Raw genomic sequence first — 20581 nt, forward strand, 5'->3', positions numbered from 1 at the left:
CACGCTCTTCACCTCCTGGCGCCGGCCAGGAGGGCTTGGCGCGCGCTCATAAAACATCGAAAATAAAACCATCCACTGAAAAATATGCAAAGTGACGACTAGATTTCAGTGTAATCACATTCCGAGAATCTATTTTCAGCGTTTTTGTTCAATTTTTAAGGTTTTTCTTCAGTATCCCTTTCTATAATATAGCACTAGGTTTAATTTTCTATTTGTCCTAAACTCTTAGGTTTCTTTCAAGAAAGGGTTCATGTTGACCAGTGGCTTTCTATGTGATAGTAGTTTTCATGCAACATTGCAAACTTCAAATTGTGATCTTTGCAAGTGCTATTTACTCTTGCAAAGCAGAATCTTCTCTTTAGCTAGGCACTACTAAACAGTAAAACAAGACACTATGAGTAAAGCAATGCTTAACCCTTTGCAGCAGCATTTACTGCAAAACAAGTTCAATGCATTTGTCGACAACTACGACCTAGACTATTTATTGCAGGCACAGTAAGTTTACGCAGCATGCCAGCCTCTTCATTTCTCCTTTTTATACTGACATCGCAGCCATTATGCGAAATAGCTCAGGCACCGTACACCGGATATCATGAATGGGAAAGCATTGCTGGTTGTGTCGACATATGTTCAGTCATATGCATACAGGTCTGTGTGGAGTGAGTCACTGCAAAATGACTTTAATGTGTATCACACACAGTTTGCCAAAGGTGTCTTCACAATTCCACCCGTATAGAGTTTTTAAAGGCGGCTTCACTACGGTTCTCTCTTTCAAAATTTAAGCAATATTTGTGTGCACCGCGACGATCTCGGCATGTTCCTCGAGTTCGTCGCAAAGCCTGCCGACCACGTCCAAGTGTTCCTCAGGAACTGTGATGGGCACAAACGGTATGAACTTCACGCCGCACTCGGCGACCACATAGCCGTTGGAAGACAGCGCCTTCGACAGGGCGTAGTAGTCATTCGGATCGCACAGGAACTCGCACATCTTCGTCTCGCCATCGATCTCAATCACATCCTCGGCACCATGCTCGATTCCCACCTCGAGAGCCGCATCGGGGTCCAATGTGCCGCCGTCTTCTCGACTGGAGACCCGGACAAAGCCTTTCTGCTGGAACTGCTCCTTCACACCGCCTCGCGCTATCCTGCATGTGTGCTTCTTACAGATCGCCTTCAGGTCGGCACCGAACTTGCTTAAGTGTGAAGTCTCAACGTCCAGCACTAAGAGCACACCGTGCTCCATGATAATTTCGTAGGTGAGCTTTTTAAAATTCTTCGGCTTATCGAGCCCCGCTCCCCGCCTAATTGCCTGCTCGATGTTCGCGTTGGTTACGACCTGAGTCCTCTTGGCACCCTCGATCGCGTTTGCTAGAGCACGGTTTAACTTCGGGTCTGTGCTTCCGCCGCCAGTCTTCACTGCCGCTTCGATGAGGCGTATGTGCTTGGATGTTTCCGACATCTTGTGCGCATCCTTGGCCGCCTTGATGTGACGGATGTTCTGCCAGTGGCTGTGCCCTGCATAACGTCGGCTTTCGCGAACATGGCTGGTGACGTCCCGCGGTTCCTGTAGCCGTCGAGTGAGTGCCGGCACAGATGCACTCACAAGGGCATGAGAATGTGCAGTCCTGAAAGTGTTTAACACCGTGAACTGAACAGCAGGTGACTCTGAAATTCGAAAAGCATTCAGGGGCAATCGAGAAATAGCTTTAGCAAACATTTTTAGAATGAATGTGGCTTACGAAGCGCTAAACTGGAGGCGCAAAAGTTTTTGTCAGCTTTCTGCTCTGCAACCAGCCTACCATGCGCGCAAAGACCGGAACCGGAAACTGTAGAAAGCTTAAAAGGCAAGTTACGGTAGATGAACAGGTTGCTGAAATTCGGAAGATTTCAACATTGCACAAAAAGCTGTTTAAACGACTACTAGAGAATTTATATTAAAAGATTTTGATGCAAGGTTAATACACAACCAACACTATGCGTTTTTACATTTGCCTGAAGAGGACGCGAGAATCGTTAGTAGTGGCGGCGGTAGCGGCGGCGCACTGCGGGAGAGCGGCATGGCTCTGAAAATTAGCCGTAAGTTTATGTGAAGTTGCGTTTTCGTTAATTTTATGCCATGGCTGAGTACTAGCATTTCATGAGAACGCGGGTGAAAAACATTTGTTTTCAAATATTTTTTTAAAGGTTTGCTGCTCCAATCGAAGGACCTGAGGCATGGGCACATGTGCGCAAAATGCTTCGCGACTCAAGTCGCCGTTGCTCCCGAAAAGACTTTCTGTCATTTCAGGACCACAGAATCAAATCCTGTAAGCCCATATTCTACACGGTGCTTCTCATTGTCTTACGCTGACATTGCCGTCAATCCTTCCAGACCAACCACACCAAGGAGCATGAAGCGAGGTTCTACACCGTGCCTCAAGATGTGCAAAAATCAGTTTTCGGGGTTTATAAGGTGCCGAAGAAACTGGAGATCCTGGTAAGTCTCTCAAGGAACTTTGCGAAAATGTCTCGAGTGAAATGCGTCGGCACAGCATTCTGCAGTAGAGCAAAGTATAGAGGTAAAGTTTGGTAAAATTGAACTTCGACGCGAGCGCAAGGGTAGGAAGCAAATTTTTCTGATGCTATTCAACTTGAATAGTTAAAATGCGGTTGCGATGTAGGATGTGCACCTGTCGAGAAGCTCGCTAACAAACACAAGAAAAAATTTCCTCGTTATGAATATGCGTGATATGCGCACAACGTTGTTTGCTCTTGTTTTACTGTTTCAGTAGTTGTCTCTGTGTAGTTCCTCCTGCAGCAGAGAATTACTGCTTGGTACACCTTTGAAAATTGAATTATTTATCCATTTGGTATGAGGCTTTGTTTGTTTGTCATGCTGTTCACATCTTTCTAATAGTTTGGTGCTATCTGTGGATGACATTGTCATGATTAAGGTGTGAATTTAGGTAGACAGCACCCCTAAATCGCATGTCACTCGATGTGAGAACGAGCTGAGCTGTGTACCTGTACCAAAGTGTTGCTGTTCATGGTGCAATATGCAGTGATGATTGAACACAGATGTCGTGCTTGTGTGGATTGGTTGGGTTCTATGAAGGACTAATCAAAATAAATGAATGCAAGATCTATGGCAGGCACTTATGTCCGATCACTGATGTGATTGCTCACTTTTGGGGTGGCAGAGGTATTGGTCAGATGTAATTTGTGAATCAGCACTGTTAACTGCACATGAAATTTGTGTACCCCGACTCATAACTGACTGCGTTCTTCCGAGCAAGTTGGATAAATTCTTCCTTGGGGCACACTTTAAGAAAAATTTAACGTCATATTTGTTGTAACAATCCATAAGTCAACAATTCAAAGGAATTTATACTCAGCTCAGCTTACTGTATTTGAGATGTGTGGAAAGAACCTAGAGAAAGCACTGAGTCGATTTAATTTTACGGTGTCAGAAATTTAAGAGTGAGTCATGACTCTGTGGACATCCTGTCTGCTTCGTCCTAGGTGTGTGGGAATACGAACAAGCTTTACTTCATGGCATGTTTTCTTTCTTTGCAGAGTGATATGTTTGCTGAGATGAGCATCATGGTGCGGCAGCCATTCCTAGAAGTGAAGTCATACATCGAGTCATACGACTATTCTTTTCCTGCACTGAGGATCATGCTTTGTATCCGCATGTGTTGAAATTGCTTTTATTAAGGAAAAGAGTGCTGCTTATGACATTTTACTTAGGTGTTCAGTATATATTTGCTTAATACAGAGATTTTTAAAAAAGTAGTACCTTATGGTCTACATTCTTTGACAGGTAATTTAACATTGGCATTTACCTGGACATTCTGGAATCAGTGATAAATTGCTCCTGGCTGAGAGATCAGTTTTCATAAAGATGAGCTGATTAGTGGATCTAGGGTGCCTTGATGCAATGTTCCTTTGGTATAGTGGTGACATCTCCACCATTCTGGAATATGGGCTCATTTAGCCGTGTCAAAATATTTTTGCGGAAATCAACATTTTCGCATAAAGGCTTGCTTATGAGAGCGTCCAGTACTGGTTCCAAACATCAATGTCTTGTTTCAGATTAAATATTAGAAGCTTTCTCTCCATTGTAGGTGTCAGTGAAATCCTTGTAATTGAAAATGGCATCTCCCGCTTTAATGATGGGTGTCACCACATAACGAAAGACGTGCTCCATTGAGGCACTCTCAGATCTGACAGGCTGCGCCACCTGCTGGACGATGAAGCAACTGACATCCCAGCTCAGCGGATGAGCTGTGCAGTTGCTTTGAAGATACATTTCATCTGATGGTTGAAATTAATGGTACAAGGAAGAGTCATCGTTGAAAAACAAACTGTTGTGCAGCAGAAAATGAAAGACAGAAATGCGGATGAACAGCACGATCTGTTTCTTTGTCTTTCGCCTTCTGCTGCGCTACAGTTTGCTTTCAAACATGCACCAACAAGGCCAACTGACCACACTGCTGAAGAGCATTGCTTCTCTTTCTAAAAACCGCTGTGAAAATGTGACAGCAACAGCACTGTGCACACTTTATAAGTTATACAAGGTCTATAAATGAAACACAGGTGTCATCATCAAAGGCTGATTCTGTGGGCAAACTGTTGTACTTCAAGGCAGTTCTTTGTTCGTGAGGCAACAGCACCATCAAATTCAAAATAGTTATCAGCGAGTCCTTTTTAGTCTTGATGTCACTAATTTGAATTGAGTGGGAGGAAAATTCTAAAATCTAAATTTCTTAGCAAGAAATGCATCTTTTACTGCCGGACAAACCTCATCAATTTTTACTTTGAAGAGAATTTGTATGGAGTTGACCTCAGTGTTTCTTTAAGCATGAAGTGCTTGTAGACCATACCATACGAGCTCTTGCAGAAATCTGAGAGGTGAGAATCATGACAAGTTTTGTTGGATCTCATCCTTCACTTTTTGAGGAGTAGATGCACCAAATTTTAGTTGTTTTCTCTGTTTAGGATTACTGCCACCAAGCAGCATTTAATTTATAATGAATTTTTTCTCTCATGTTTTCCAGTTTAAACAGCCAACCGATGGTGGTGATGTAAAAAGACATGTTCAGGTTACATGAGGCATACAAAAACTGCAGTGTGGTAACTGCTTTCTTCGCCTGCACGGAAAATGAACAAGCAGCGATTATGTTGCAGTTTTTGCCCCAAGGAATGAGGGAACAAGCAGCGATTACATTGCTGTTTTTGCATGCTTCATGTGACCTCATATTGTCCGTGATGTCAGAGCCGTTGTTTGTCTTTTGGAACCGAAACCAAAATGACACGAAAAGATTCAATTCTTAATAATTCAGGTGGCATATGTAAATTCCACATTGCGACTCGGCCATACCATTGTGCAGCACATCACTCCAAAGAAAAAAAACACGCCCCAAAATTTGTTGTCTAAGCATATTGACATGCCAATACTCTTTTTGAAATATGGAATTCAGAGGTTTATTAATGCTGTTAAAAAAATGTTTCGAATCAGATACCTGTACTGTACTACAGAAGTAACATAAATAAATCCTGCAGAGACTGTTAGCAATTGCTTGACAGAAGTGGCTAGATTAGGAAATTCCAGAGAGTCCTGTTTACGAAAGACCATTTGGACATTTTTTTACATCTATGGAGCATGCAAATGAATCTTGCCTTCATTAATTACAAAGGTAACGAAGATTCGAGAAACATTGCTGCTGGATTACAGAAGCGGAAGGCGCAAGCGATTGGAAGTGAACAGGAGAGGCATGATAACCATGCTTGGTTGGCATCTTTAGGAATAACTGTGAGGATTAGGTTTGCTGTGTAGTTAAAAATTGTGACGTCACAAATGCTGATTGTGTGCTCGACAATACTTGCAAGATGATGCATGAGTTCTTGGCAAAATGGCAGGAGTGCCTGACACTTCCCTTGTCCTATTACTTTCCTAAGGCTGAAATGTTCAAGTGTGTGTCAGGCAAGTTTTGTGTTGTGTGTCATCAATTACTTATCCAGTGAACCTTAACAGCATTGCCAAGATGGTAAAATGGGCTGCGGGAAAGCAGTTACGCAGGCTCATCTGTTGCATTACGCAGCTGTGAACAATTGGATTATTGTGTCCAAGGAGTATGGTGAGTGTGTTTCTTGATATTAAGAGCTTGTGTTTTTCCTCGTTTTATTTTTAGTTGCATGGAAAGGGCGTTTGTGGCTCGTCAATGCTTGCCGGGATTGTTTCGCTCAAATTGAACTCAAAATCAACCAGGCCGTATAACAGAACAGCCTTTGTGTATTCTTGATTTGACTGCTGCATGACCATCACGTTGTCCTTTTCTCCAGCTGCTCATTGGGTGAAACGGCCAAAGGACCACGCACAGAATCCAAGTGATGAAACGTTGATAGACTCTCCCATTGATGCAGCAGTCTGGCTGCAGCACTTTCGTGTTCTCAATGCAGCAAGGCTGAAGGAGCTAAATGTACGTGCTTTTATTTTTATGATTTTCTGTTTTTTAGAAGGATGCTGCAGCAGTTGTCTTGTGGGCATCTCCCAGCATGACATATTGCTGTAATAAATGTGAGCTAGCAGCTTCACTCTGGTGTAAGTGACCAAATTTTCGTGACTTTCACGAATGGCCCACAGTTTGCAAAAGATGGTCCTGCAAACAGTCTGCGTTGTCGTACAAATGGATTTGGATGTCACGCGAGTTTCTTCGGCATCATTCTAACGGCAGTGAAAAAAATATCCTTGAAAGTTCTTTTGTTGTGATCTGTCATTAATTAACGTGCCTAAATTTATGCCACTTCTCCATCCCCTTGTGCCCATCATCATACCATTGAGCCTTGGACACTTTCTTAAAGGGATATTGAGGACAACAGATTAATTAGATCATCGTATTATAATTACAAATATGCTACTTTAACTAAAGAGCTTTTATAAGCTAAAGAAAGCAGAAGAAAATCTAATGCAAGTACTGCCACCAAAGCCCATTTTCAGAGTAAAGTGCAGTGACCTCTGTGCACTAATTTTGTTGTGGATCTCTGAGGCTATACCACACTGCCATCCACTTCAAGCCAACAATCGGGCAGCCCATAATTCCCGTTTCTTCTTTGTTACTGCAGCTGACGACGTCTCAGACTTACAAGTGGTCTGAACGGGAAGTTACTGAGAAAGGGGAACCGCTGACCAACATAGTGGATCACGTGAGTGTGGCTGTTCAGGGGGGAGACTGCAGGACTCTGTGCAAGGTGCTCACTGCATGCCGTGTGGCGTGCGTGTGTGCAGGGCGTCGAGCGTATGAAGCATGCGTGTGACTGTATGGGAGCCCTCCTGCAGGAGATCAAGATGCAGACAGATGCCGGGAGGTGAGCATGCTGAGTGTCAATCTGTGACGGTGATGTGTTAGTGTATAAGCACCACACACTTGTCTTGAGTGCACAGACTGCAGAACAAGGAGTATGCTGGCGTCATTTGCGAGTGGTCTGGGACCTTAAACAATGTCCTGTTGACCACGCTTTTGCATTGATCCTCGCTAAGTCCTCGTGGCTCAAAAAACTTGATCACTGTTCGATTTGATTTCGACTCTCGGAAACACACACCAGAACGTGCCGGTTAAGCACTGTAGACAAGCGTGTGGAGCACTATACATGCAGCTCTGTACAATAAGATATCACACTGGCTTTGTGGTTCTGCTGTTGAGCTTGAGTTCACAGAGTTGATTTGAGGTAACAGTGACCACCTCTTAATCGAACCAAAATGCAAACATGCCTCTGTTCTGAGGTTTTAGTGCATATCCACAATGCCATGTGGTTGAGATGGCCTGTAGCCCTTCACTGCGGCACACTTCATAACTCAAGTGTCGCTTTGGTATGTAAGAGTAAATTATTATGGTTTTTAACATTGTTGATCCAACATGGAAGCAAAAACTGCTGCAGTGCAACACTCTACTTGTTGTGTGAGCATGAAATCTGTGAAGATAAAATGTAGCTTCATTGGCAGTACTACTGCATTGCGCTGTCATGGCCATGCCAGCGGGCTGGGCGGCCACAGTTTACAAATATCTGTGAGAAAGAGTTACTGCCCAATGCAAAACAGATTCGGCTTGGTGACCGTGATTTCGACTGCCGACACCCAAACTTCCTCATGGGCTGGCAGTGGAAAGGGTTGATCCTTGTGTGTGAAAGCTTGGGTGACCCACAGTGAATTTGAGATTAACGGAAATATTAAAGTCACTATAGGGTAGTCGACCCTTTTTGTGATGAAGTTGCTTTATATGAGATTAACCGTGGTTCCTATTCAGGTGCAACACTGTCCTGACCATGGAGAGTGAACTAGCACTCTCCAAAGGACTGCGCAGAATTGCACGCATGTTCATCCTTTGCTTTCTCCTGTCCCGACAGGGGCAAGGCAAACAACATTGAGAATGTCGTGCTGTAGTGCTATGTTATTTCCTTTGACATTATCTTTTTCAGTAGTAACTGGTGACAAAAGTGGTTGAAGGAAAGTGTTAAATTCTGATGCCGCCTGCAACGGGTGTCAGCGTGAAATCACCTTGGTAGTTGGGTTCAGTCCAAGGGATAATGCTGGCTCAGAAGGTCAAGGTGAATTAGGTGGAAAGTGCGACTAGAAGGCAAATAAGTCGAGGCTGGAGGGCAGTCTGCAAAGGAAAAGAACAGGGTCAAATGACCTTTCTATACAATTCTGTCGATGCCATACACATTTATAGCTTGACATTCGATGGCACAGACATAAGAGTTTACTGCTATCAGTATCTGGCTGAAATGCTTGCAGGACTGTTTCCTATTTTGAAGGACCGATTTCACTCATCATTAATTGTGTGCTTGGGAGCCAGTCGGATGTATTTTTGGTGTTACTATGGCTTTGTTAAAGGAGTATAGACGCCTAACTTTTTTGTGCGCGTTTTCTTCTTTGTAGTGAGGCGTAAGGCATTATTATACATGGGTTACCACGTGGCATTCTCGTACGTTTGCTATATAATTTATAATCGAATTTCTTTCTCACGCTGTTTCGGTTTCAACAACTGACTGATGACTGTGACATTGAATTGTGGCTATAGGCCACGTGAGGCATGAAGAAGCTGCAATACTGTAATCGCTGCTTCTACATTGATTGTCATCCCGTCTCTTGAGGAAGGCTGGTTTCAGCACTGCAGTGAATTAAAACGATGAAGCAGCGATTATGTCCGGGTTTTTCCATGCCTCATGTGTTGTATAACCACACTTTGACACCACAGCCATCGTTCGGCTGTTGAAATCGAAACCGAAACAGCAGGGCAAGAAATTTGTTTATAAATTATTTAGTGGTCGTAGGCGAATACCACGTTTCATGCGTAGTGTCTTCCGCATCATTGTAGAGAATAAGACATGCCACCAAAATTGGGCATCTATACACCTTTAAGCCCACTCTGTTCTTATTGAAATGCCTCTTAGCGAGGTTTTCTGCTGTTGCCCACGACTTGGTTGCAGAGTTCATCTTGCTGTGGAAGTGCATTTCAGTGCTATCAGGTAGCGATGGTCATCTGCATTATTTCTTTGATGCCATCATGCTAACATAAAGTAATGCTACTGTGAATGTTAACTAGCACTACTGAGTTGCTGCATAATTGTGCAAAACTCTCCTCATAGCTGTCAGATAACAGCAGCACCATTGTAGAAGTGCACTATGTATGGCAGTCTTGATGCATTACTTAGTTATGAAATCTCTTTTTCAAGCCTCATATCATTTTTATAACTACTAGTTGACTTGATCAAAGATTGTTATAGTTTCATTTATTTTCTGATATATATATGCACTTTACCTTAGGATGAAAACCATGGTCATTGTCAAAGGTGTCAACAGCTTCTGGCAAAACACCTACCTTCGTCGGCTCGATAAGTCCTTTGTGAGTGCCTCCTGTCATCTTTACCTTCAATATATTTTTAGGCGGGCTGTGCAGTGTGGTCCACAAACCGAGCACGCTATTAATTAGCAGGCAAATGTGCGGTCAAATGCATATGGAAAACAGCAGCGGCAAACAAACTTAAGAGATTTCTTTGCAGCCTAGATACTTACCTTGAAGGGGTGCGCGATGCAGTTTGTACACCAAGCCCTGGCTTGCAAGTACTGATTCCTGGGTGCATGTAAAGGTGTCCCGGCTTTTCCACCAATGTTATGCTTTGTAAACATTTAGTCTCATTGTACATAGTGCTTGATCATCTTTCCTGCATGTCGTATTACTGCTGGAATGGTATCAGTGCTTGGCTGTAAGCAGTGTTTCACTGAAAGGTACGTTGAACTTTAGAAAACATCAAAATGAATCTGCCACTAAGGTAAAACTTTTTACGCTTAAACACTGTTTTCCAGATTCCAGCAAAAGACTTGACAATAGTCAGGCACTTCAAGGAGATTCTCAAAGGTGACTGGGTAAGTGCAGTGGCAAGCTGTGCTTCGCATGTTACTCATGGTGGCTGCCATTCATTGTGAAAGCAGTGGTGAGAAGAGCTTTGAGTATTGTTTACTATTATGTCTCTTTCAGAGGAATGCAGCAGTAGTCGTGAGTGTTGATGAGGCGGCCCAGTCGCTGAAGCACCTTGGCTTCACACACGAGAACATGCCCTGCTATTATCCAAAATACCTCCTGGGCCTCGAGGTAACGACCACCCTCCGTGTTTCCACGTCTTGTTGCCAATGGGAACATGCTAACCACATGATTAGTTCGTGTACAAGTGCAGTTGCTTCCAACTAATATTTCCAACTAATATTGAGCACTATACATGGCATGTGCTATGTTAGTGGACAATTTCTTTGCAGACTTCCTTGTTGTTTTTATTTTTTACTGCAACCATCGTGCTTTTTTTTTTTGCACTCAGTTCTCACACAGAGGCATGGCCTCAACATCTTTGCATCTGTGTAATATCACGAATGAGCGCTAGTGTAGTTTGTCCAGAAAGAGTGGTTTGATATTGATTGTGGCTGTATGTGTGTGTGCAAGTTCAGTTATTTTTTGCATGGTTATGTGTAGAATAGATGTGTGCCTTTGAAAAAATGTAGCACAGTGGAATGGTTCCAATATGCCAGTTAGCTTCAGGCTTTTGGTTTATTTTATGTGGAGTTCTGCAATTGCTAAAATAACTAGAAAGCTTTCATAGAGTCCGTGACAGGTATAATAACTTAAGATGAAAAGCACTGCAGCAAAAAACATTGCTTTTGCCAGGCTTGTCACTTTGTTGTCTTGAACTTGAACAAGGGTAGGGAGGGAGGAAGCTTCAGTCTGCTGACTAAGGTTGGTAAGCAGACTAAGGTTTTTTGCTTATTAGCTCATGGGCATAATTGCTTATCTAGATGAAGCGGGGTCAGGTTTTTCTCTTTTGAGGCTCTTATTCCTTATGTGTATGCTAGCATTTTTATGTAGTACCTTGATCAGGTGGCAGACCACACCACATGCTGTGTTGCGTCCAGCAGTTTGCTCTAAGCTAGGTTTTTTTTTTTTTCAGTTGTTCTAACTTTAAGCAGAGATTGAAAGGAAAGTTAGCTGAAGCCATTACGGCAACAGTCTTAATAAGGCAAGCAGCCTGCAGCTTTTTCTTCAGAGCCTTACTGATATGCTCCAGAATTGTTTTGCTTATGTTTTGCTCATGTTTATTAAGCTAAACGCTTAATAAACATGAAGTTGGAGATAGCAATATCTATGTATAGGCGTCTCCTTTTTATGTGCAGCTTAAAAGTGCGACTGCTTCTCAGTAATGTGCGGCTTTTATTGTTATCTTTCTACAGGGATTTGAGTTTTTTGAACCATTCCTGCCAGTTCATGTCCCAAAATACAGCGAGAAGGAAATAGACAGCTGTCTGGACTACTACCTTGACCGGGGTTTCATTCAAAACCCTAAAGGTGAGGCTGTCGTTGACTGTAAAACATGAACCAGCTAAAGCTTCATATTTTCTTTCTTCTCTTGCTTCTGAGGTTGCCTTTTACCGAGTGCTTAAGCACATGCAGTACTAGTGCTGAATACACCATGTGCAACTTCTAGAATTGGTGTTTGTAAACTCAATCAAAAGCGCTGCTGTCATGCCACCTGTCATGCCAGGGTCCCCCCTTAAACACAAAATCTCATCGACAGGTGTGATATGGCTGCCCACATGCAACTAAAATTTAGTTGTTTTTTTTTTAATATGCTACACAAAACACCGACATACACATATGTAGACCCACAATCACATTTTAAACGAGTGACATGCTGTCAACATAATGCTCTGTTATAGCAGTCATTGCATCTGCAGCTAGTCAGTGCTTACCCAGTTCATGTGCCTTAAAGTTGCACTGAAGAGGATTCTGAACATGTCTTTTTGCCGCGGGAACTCGATCCACACGTTCCTAGCATTCTTAGAAACAGTGACTTATTGCCCTGTGTGGCCGATTTCCCCAATTAAAACGAATTAATGTCCGGCTCCTGCCTTTTTTTTTTTAATTCTGCCTCGTACGGTGGGCGGAGTCGACCAACGCGTGGAGCGCCTTTCACCCAGTCCCGTGGAGGCTTTGCTTTCGCTTTATTTTGTTTTTTAGGTTTCCATGAATAAATAGTTTCATTCGCAGATAATATAGTCGCAAAATAAGCCCGAAGAAATAAAAATACGCGCGGACTGTTTGCTACTAAGGGCTACTACGTATTACTCCGCCCATGGCAGAGCGGCAAGCCGCCACGGGACTGGGTGAAAGGCGCTCCACGCGTTGATCGACTCCGCCCACCGTACGAGGCAGAATTAAAAAAAAATGGCGGGAGCCGGACGTTAATTCGATTTAATTGGGGAAATCGGCCACACAGGGCAGTAAATCGCAGTTTCTAAGAAAGCTCGGAACGTGTAGATGGAGTTCCCGCGGCGAAAACACAAGTTCAGATTCCTCTTCAGTGCACCTTTAAAAGAATGGAGGCACCAAATTTTTCAGAGTGTTTTTGCTCTGGACTAATGTGTACGACATTAGTAAACATGGATCGCCTAGTGGAATTCGTCAGTGCTCAATAAATAATTTGTAACTGAATTTTTTTCCCCTGTTTAGTTTCAGTTTCGATTGCCAGACAATGGTTTGGACGTCTTAAGTGAGTATGACACATTGTTGAGGCATACAAAACTGCAATATAACGGCTGCTTATCGTTTTAATTCATTCATACTTACACTAAACTGCTCAAGAAGTTGGAACAGCAGTGAATGAACAAAGAGCTATTTTTTGCAGTTTTCATATGCCTCACGTGTTCTGGTGCTCTCTTGTGATGTCGCAACTGTTTTTCGACTGCTGAAACTGAGACTGGATAGAAAAATAAATGGAATTATAAGTTAATTTCTGAGCATAGATGAATTTCACCTAGAGATTCATGTTTACTGATATCTCGCGCATCATTTGAAAGCAAAAAAATAATAATAAAACTACGAAAATTTTGGCATGTCTACCCTTAAAGGCGCACTGAGGAAACTGCATCCACTCTTTGTTCTGTATGGCTATGTTGGTGTGTCTTTGGCAGCAAAAGATGCCCTTTTTGCTGAGAAAATTGGATCTAAACGTAGAACATACTTTTCCCACCACTCGATCCAAACAACTTGCGTCAGTGATGAAAGAGGACTCTGTGATCACTATTCGAAGTGAATATCAGTGTGGCTTAGCCTCAGAGACACACAACCGCACACACACACACACATGCACAGATAAAGAGAGAGAGTGAGAGAGATTTTTATTTGCTTGTCACAGTGGCTTGTGGCAGTGATACAATTTTTTTAACCTTTTCTAGCTTATAAAAGAGTGAAAGTAGCCTCTTTGCCATTACAATGTGGTAATCTGTTATACAAGCCAGTTTCAATTTATCGTCAGTGCCCCCAAGCCCAGCCTTACACATCTGACAGCTCCAAAGATATTTGTATGGACTTATAAGACGTCAGTGTGAAGAAAAAGCCCAGCTTGCAGTCTTTTTCACAATACTGAGATCTCGGGTGTTCAGTTATGATGATTATTATCTTGAAAGTGCGCCATTGTGGTTGAGTGAGGCACAGGGCACCTGTGGTGTGCACAACAATAATACAGCACTATTTGGTTGTGAATAAGTACTGGGCTTGCATGTTTTGTGCGGTGATATTTAGTGCATCTAATTTCGTGTGTTGCAAAAAAGGTGACATGAAGAGTGCTGTCGTATACTTACCAAAGAGCAAAATTTTTAAATTGTATGGTTGTCAACAAAACCGCATGTGCCTCCTGTTGGCCATGTGTTGTGGGTACTGGTGGCAGTGATTGGCAGCGCATCTTTCTTTCTTCTTTTTGCAGGTTGGACAGAAGAAGGAAAAGCAGAGTTGAAATTTATAAGCGGCTACAACCCCCGAGAGCTGGCAAAGGTCTGTCGATGGCGGTGACCACAAGCCATTCCCGAAGCTAGGCAGAGTGATAGAAAACAGAAATAAACTTTTACCTGTAAAAGAATGGGCTGCATTTGGTTGCCATATGTAAGCATGCCCTCTAGTGGGTGCAGGTGTGCGAAGTTGTACTGCGCATCTTTGAATACCCCGAGCAGGGTTACCAAATGCAGAAATTTTCCCCTACATAAAGGGAACTTTTGCCTTTTTGTTGGCAGGGTAGGAATGCAGTGCAGCCTGGTTACTTCATTCTGGGTGGAAAAACAGCGCGAAAGGGACGGAAGACAAAGATGAAGGAAACCACACGGACGAGTGCTGGTCACTGTGGTTTCCTTCATCTTTGTCTTCCGTCTCTTTCGCGCTGTTTTTCCACCCAAAATGAACGCATATCAACTCGCCCAACTTTCCATTCTACTACATGGTTACTTCATGATGAAATGCAGAGATTCCTTTAGATGCTTTATATTCTCCTCAGACAAAAATTGAACATTACGGCGAACTGTCCGTTTGTTGTCATTACACTGCCCACGATGTAACAAAGCCATGTTGATGAACAATTAGTAATTTTTAAAGCGAAAAGCTCTACTCTCCGCATACAAAGCTGAAAGTCAAAACCGTTTGACAATGACCTTCAAGCAGGAGGAGGGGCGGAGGTGTGGCTGTGATGTCGATCACGTGCCTCACTCGCCGCCGCGCCGCAGCTGCGTTCGCTCCTCGCCGCTACCTCCCTCGCCTTGTGTAACACCTGTGTCACCACTCGCCGAATCACGTGCTCAGAGTGGAGAGGGACAAAATAAAAAGCGGCTGTCTGGCAAAGCCTTGCTAGACGACATCGTGGCTAAACAGCGTGGCGGGAACTGGCGGCAAATGATTTGCAGTCAAAGGCAAGCACAGTCTGATGATCCAGCTGATGTAGCTCAGAGACAAGCTGCGTTACAGTGAAAACGTGTGACGTACGATACAGAGACGGATGAAGAACGAAAGCAGAGACTGGAGAAAAGTAAAAAAAGCGTAGCCGGGCTTTTCGCTTGTCTTACTAGGTTCAGCCGAATTGAACCACAATCTGCTATTCGAATCTGGAACGTTTTTTGTTTTGTTCATCTTCACTTTCTGAACTACATGCTGCCTTCCTTATTCTGAAAAAAACGTCTACAAATTCTCGATTTCTGACCACCTCAACAAAGCCTTGTGTCTTGTTAGGAACACCGCACTTCCCTCAGCTAGGATTTCTTTTCAGTCTTAAATGCATATATTGTATCATGGCTGTAGCCAAGCCACACCACTTCAAGAATGACAACAAAACCCAATGTGCTGACCTTCGTATGCCCCGGTCTTAGCGTAGCCTGTAAATGTCGGACAACAGTGCATACACAGCCATCTTCCTGAAAAATGTACTGAAGAGACCAAATCGTCACCCACATGCTTAATTTGTTTGCAAGTGGGACATCACACGTGTGATGTGATTGGTGCCACAATAACTGGACATTAATTGTGCAGAAATTTACAGGTATCTTAGCATTCAAACATGCGATCCTGGTTTACGAGCCAGAACGTCGCTATGGTCATTGAGAAGACCACAGAACACTCCAAAAATGTGCTTCGCATTCTGATAGCGTGCCTGCTTAGTTTTGTTCTAGTTTAAGCGTTTTTTTTTGCACGGACACAGCATCACTTTGCTGGTTTCTTCAGTTTGTGAAGTTGTACCAATGGGTGCAGGGCATTTTAGTGGTGGCTTTAAGTTCCCCATGCCCACTTTAATTACTTTAAGCATTTTGCTACTTGCATAGTCATCAAAATCATAAAATGATGTAATAGAGAAGCTAAATAAATTGGGAGCTGTGACCTAGCAAGATTACATGGTGGTCGAAAACAAGTGTTGCAGAACATCTAACATGCATTCTGAGCCTGTGGGAGCTTCGCATTTATCAGCCATCTCTGCACAGCTGGCATCCTTCAGCAGCCTGTATAGTTCTAATAGCCGCTTGGATCATTTTAAAGGAGAAAAAGTGTTGGCGTGAGAGTTTCCTGCGCAGGGACATTAGCTGCATGTAGCGATATCTCTTTTAGAATATTCCGAAAGAAAAGTTGACAACACTAGTCACAAGTAGTCACGAGGTGAGCTCAGTGACTATGGCAGTGGTGCTGCTGTAGATGAGGGCGTGGGTAAAATCCTAGCAGTTGTCGCTATGTCGTTATAAAGGCGAAATGCAAGAATGCTAGCATAAGGATATTTTGGAGCATTTGAAACAATTTCCATTGGTTGCGATCCTAGGCTCACCACTACAATGCACTTCACTGCCACTCTTTTGCCTTTGGCACATAAGTAGAGATTCATTTCCTGGCCTGCAATATGCTCCCATCTGGCTGGTATGCAGCAATGAACAGGACAAGTTGAGGATGTGTGAATTTGCTTGCTTTTTTTTTATGTAATCATGAGCGTCCAGTCTAAAACTAGAACATTTACTGTGAATACCAGGGAACTGGTGTAACACTCAAGGTGCTTAGTTTCTTTGTTTTTTGGATAATGACACAGACTAAAGAAGTACAGGGTAATTTTCGTCAGTGCACACCTGTGTTTAAGACAGTTTTCAAATATGTGTCATAGCAATTTGGCACCCTTAAGTGTCACAGACTGCCTACCTGGGTCCGTTGTAGTACAATTCATGTACCCTCCTCATTTGTGCACCAAGATATATCTGCACCATGTGGTGTTTACGATATGACATGTCATTAACGCTTTGTGGGATAGCTGCACCTATGTGCCATATTTTTGTGAGCTCGAAACTACTGAACTATCTAACAAACCATTCAGGATGCTTTATCTTTTGTCAGTAGGTGCATTTGGTGTTCTGTGTGTTTTTACAAGTGCGTTCAGATTGATGTGTCCGTTTTGGCATGAAAAAAAAAAAGAATGTTTAGAAATTGTTTGTGCTTGTCAGCCTTATCTGTCAGTCAGCTGTCTCATAATAGTTCTTGCAGCAATCTCTAGTTCTAATGAAAATTTTTTTATACACAAAGGCACCAGTACGAATATACCCCACATTCGAGGCCTCGTTACGAAGGTAGTAGTGCAAAGATGTGCCAAGTTTTTCTACAGAACCAGAAATAGAAGCAGCTTGAAACTGATGTCATTCAATTTGTAGAGTCATTTAATATGATTGTACCATTTGTACATATGTGAGAGATAACATTTCATGCCTCACTAAGGGTTTAAAGGTTAGCAATTAACACCGGCTGGCATCAACCACTACCTTGGTATTAAAATGATACTTCCAACAACTTCCAATTTTCGTTTAGTAAAAGTCGACTCTCTGGCTCTTTCTTGGTACGTTGCTGTTTGACTCACAGTAAACAGAAAGCTACACTTTAACATCTTCCCGCCACTCGATTCAAATTAGTGACATCTACATTTAAAAGGTCTCCGTGGTCACCGTTTTGAAAATAACGGTGTAGTTTAGCCTCTGAGATCTGTGCCCAAAAACCTGTCGACACACTGCAGATTTCTTCTCAACTCATCATATGGTGACGACACCTGCATATCATTTTTCTGCCTTTTCTAGCCTATAAAAGGTACGTTTTCAGTGAAAGTAGCGTCTCTGTCATTAGAACGCTGAAATCCATCGACACAGACCAACTTCACTTTGTCGTCAGTGTCCCTTTAACAGATAGCACTGTAAAAAAAAACAAAGCAGGGTTGGAGCACTGAATATATGAAGTCTCATTTACTCTTACACCCATAATAAGTCGTCATTGCTTCAACGGAACAACCACACGCAGACGTCACTGGCGCTTGCACTGCGCTTGGCGCAATGGGCAAAGCGCGGCTACAGTCTTGCGAAGTTGACGGCCACAGTGGGGCGGCGGCTACTTCTTCTTGGAGAGCGTGCGCTGCTTCTCGGCGTGCTCAACCACTTTCTCGCTGACAGGCAGCCCCTTGCGGCGGCGCACGGCGTTCATGTACTTGCGGGCCCGGTTCTCCGTGTCCGCCTTCTCTCCGAAGTGCGCGTACTCTTCCTCGGTCGAGGGCACCCAGAACGGATCCACGTCCACCACCTGCGGTCGAGGGAGACCAGCGTTACTCATATGCGAAAGCACTGTGCCCTGCACTCCATCCAATGATGCAGATCAACCACACCATAAAGCTAGACCGGTTTGTACCACAAGCAGATTGAAAGGTAACGTGGAACTCCATCCAATTTTCATTCTTAGTAAAAATAGACTCTGTGGTTCTTTCAGGCTATGCTGATGTTAGGCAAGAAAGAATGCATTTAATGCCAATAAATTGGATTTAAAAATTTCCCTTCAATTGTACTCAATATCCCTTTAAAACACAGACCAAAAGCACCGAGCTACAATTATTGCACAATTAATTTTTAAAACTTGAAGGCAGTGACAGCAAACCTTGCTCTAGGTGAGATACGTAGGCATCTCTGTGCGAAAAGAAACATGGATTAATGACAGTCTACACAGAACCGTCATGCAGCTTGCTCAGCCTTTGGTGCGAGGCACAAGAAGCGGCCCATCTCTATCAGCAAGGTCTAAAAAATTATAGACGATCAATGCAATTGATGCGACAGAGTATGCGTTAGCATTAGTGTCCCTCTCGGTCGGAGCAGCTGCTGCCGCTGGCAGGTTCAGACCGTGCCAGCGGGCGGTGTGACCCAGTCCGTCACTACTTTGTAAAAAATCGTACCCCTTCCCCACACTCCACCACCTGTCGCCTCCAACCCTGCCGTCGTCTGCCCACATTCCTTTTACTTAAAGTGCAGAGGAGGATTCCCCCTCTCCACTTTTCTACCTGCCAACCGAGGCTTCAGACGGAGGGACAGATTTTTCCGAGCTGGGATCTAATGCTAACGCATTAAAAAGAAAAAAAAAAATCGGATCAACCATTCGTAGTACCTGGCTGAACCACGGTAACTAGCACTCAAAAACCCAAGGGACAACGAAAAGACACCGACGGGACATACACTAGCCTGTCTTTCTTCTTTAATCGTGGCACCTATGTCGCACGTAAAATGAGGAGACAGCCGTCCGCGTGTTAGCGTCTGGTTGGTTGGTTTGGTTTATGGGGTTTAACGTCCCAAAGCGACTAAGGCTATGAGAGACGCCGTAGTGGAGGGCTCCGGAAATTTCGACCACCTGGGGTTCTTTAACGTGCACTGACATCGCAAAGTACACGGGCCTCTAGAATTTCTCCTCCAAAGAAATTCAACCGCCGCGGCCGGGATCGAACCCGCGACTTTCGGGTCAGCAGCCGAGCACCATAACCACTGAGCCACCGCGGCGGCAAGAACGGTACCTTTTCTGATAGTATGCGTTTTGCACAGGGTGTTAATCGAATATCCTATTCGATTTATCAGACGAATCAAATAGTGCATGTGCAAAATTATTCTAAATCAATCGAATGTGTTCTCGAATTTTCGAATACTGTTGGGAACAATTGGCATAAAAATCGAATAAGGCAAGCAGTAATTTTCTTCGACGACTGTTTCAAAAATTCCGGCGCCGCACAGCACGCTGCAGCGATCGCTCAACGCAGGATTGAGTGTTCAGTGCTCACGAGGTTCATCTAAGTTGCGCCGTTCATAATGCTCATACATCACCTCTAAGAATGGGCGAAGAGGCAGGCAGGGCTCGGGCAGGTTGAACAACCCCCAAGGTAATTTTCATGTGCATAACATGACGGTCACAGAGTTAACGTCCCCCCTAGTGGGGTTCATCGTTGCGTCTTTTGACAGCCATAGCTACAACTCCACAAGTTACGGCACCGTATCGCAGCACCGCCGCTAGCGCTTCGCTGTATGGCGCGATTAATTCGTAAGAATATTCGCACTAATATCGAATATTAGAAAAATATTCGATTCGCATTCGATTCGGCAGTGAACAAGTACTAATAGCACACCCCTACGTTTTGTACTCCACCTAACGCATCCCGAAGACTGGCTTCACCGCAGCGATAGCTGTCCGCTCTACTTCACCGCACCACACGACAATCGTTCCTCCAAGACTCGCGAGACGTGTTTGCTGCAATGCGTCTATGTTTTCGACGCCGCGATGAGTTGCTCCGATAGGCCTAGGTTTTAAATTCGATGCTGCGATTAGTTAATTGCACGACCCGCACATTGTAGAGACGCTGTTGATCAACGCATATGATCTGTTTCGGCGGCAGATCGGCGCGTACGCACCGAGGTGACTGAAAGTTTCGC

The 20581-nt window shown here is 43.7% G+C and overlaps 3 protein-coding genes across 4 annotated transcripts in view; 1 reads left to right on the forward strand and 2 right to left on the reverse strand.

Moving 5' to 3' along the window:
- Positions 1-655: 655 nt before the first annotated feature.
- On the reverse strand, positions 656-1830 carry LOC149342034 (uncharacterized). The gene has a single exon (XM_089544347.1). It carries the CDS (start codon positions 1715-1717, stop codon positions 779-781), a length of 939 nt encoding a protein of 312 aa, XP_089400473.1. The 5' UTR covers positions 1718-1830; the 3' UTR covers positions 656-778.
- A 158-nt stretch (positions 1831-1988) lies between these two features.
- On the forward strand, positions 1989-14439 carry mRpS29 (mitochondrial ribosomal protein S29). Its single transcript, XM_089544346.1, has 13 exons — positions 1989-2076; positions 2185-2306; positions 2372-2476; positions 3556-3664; positions 6027-6119; positions 6325-6461; positions 7105-7185; positions 7268-7347; positions 9806-9884; positions 10346-10405; positions 10518-10631; positions 11756-11870; positions 14287-14439. Exons 1-13 carry the CDS (start codon positions 2058-2060, stop codon positions 14370-14372), a joined length of 1200 nt encoding a protein of 399 aa, XP_089400472.1. The 5' UTR covers positions 1989-2057; the 3' UTR covers positions 14373-14439.
- Positions 14440-18066: 3627 nt separating this feature from the next.
- Positions 18067-20581, reverse strand: part of LOC149342036 (elongation factor-like GTPase 1) — a 152048-nt gene continuing 149533 nt past the window's right edge. For both annotated transcript variants that reach the window (XM_089544345.1, XM_089544344.1), the window contains one exon: positions 18067-18425. In XM_089544345.1, coding sequence (XP_089400471.1) covers positions 18277-18425 — 149 coding nt within the window. In that variant the 3' untranslated portion in view covers positions 18067-18276. The remainder of the gene's footprint in view (positions 18426-20581) is intronic.

Source organism: Amblyomma mixtum, chromosome 5, assembly GCF_055824585.1.
Source record: "Amblyomma mixtum isolate Tamu chromosome 5, ASM5582458v1, whole genome shotgun sequence".
Taxonomy (NCBI): domain Eukaryota; kingdom Metazoa; phylum Arthropoda; class Arachnida; order Ixodida; family Ixodidae; genus Amblyomma; species Amblyomma mixtum.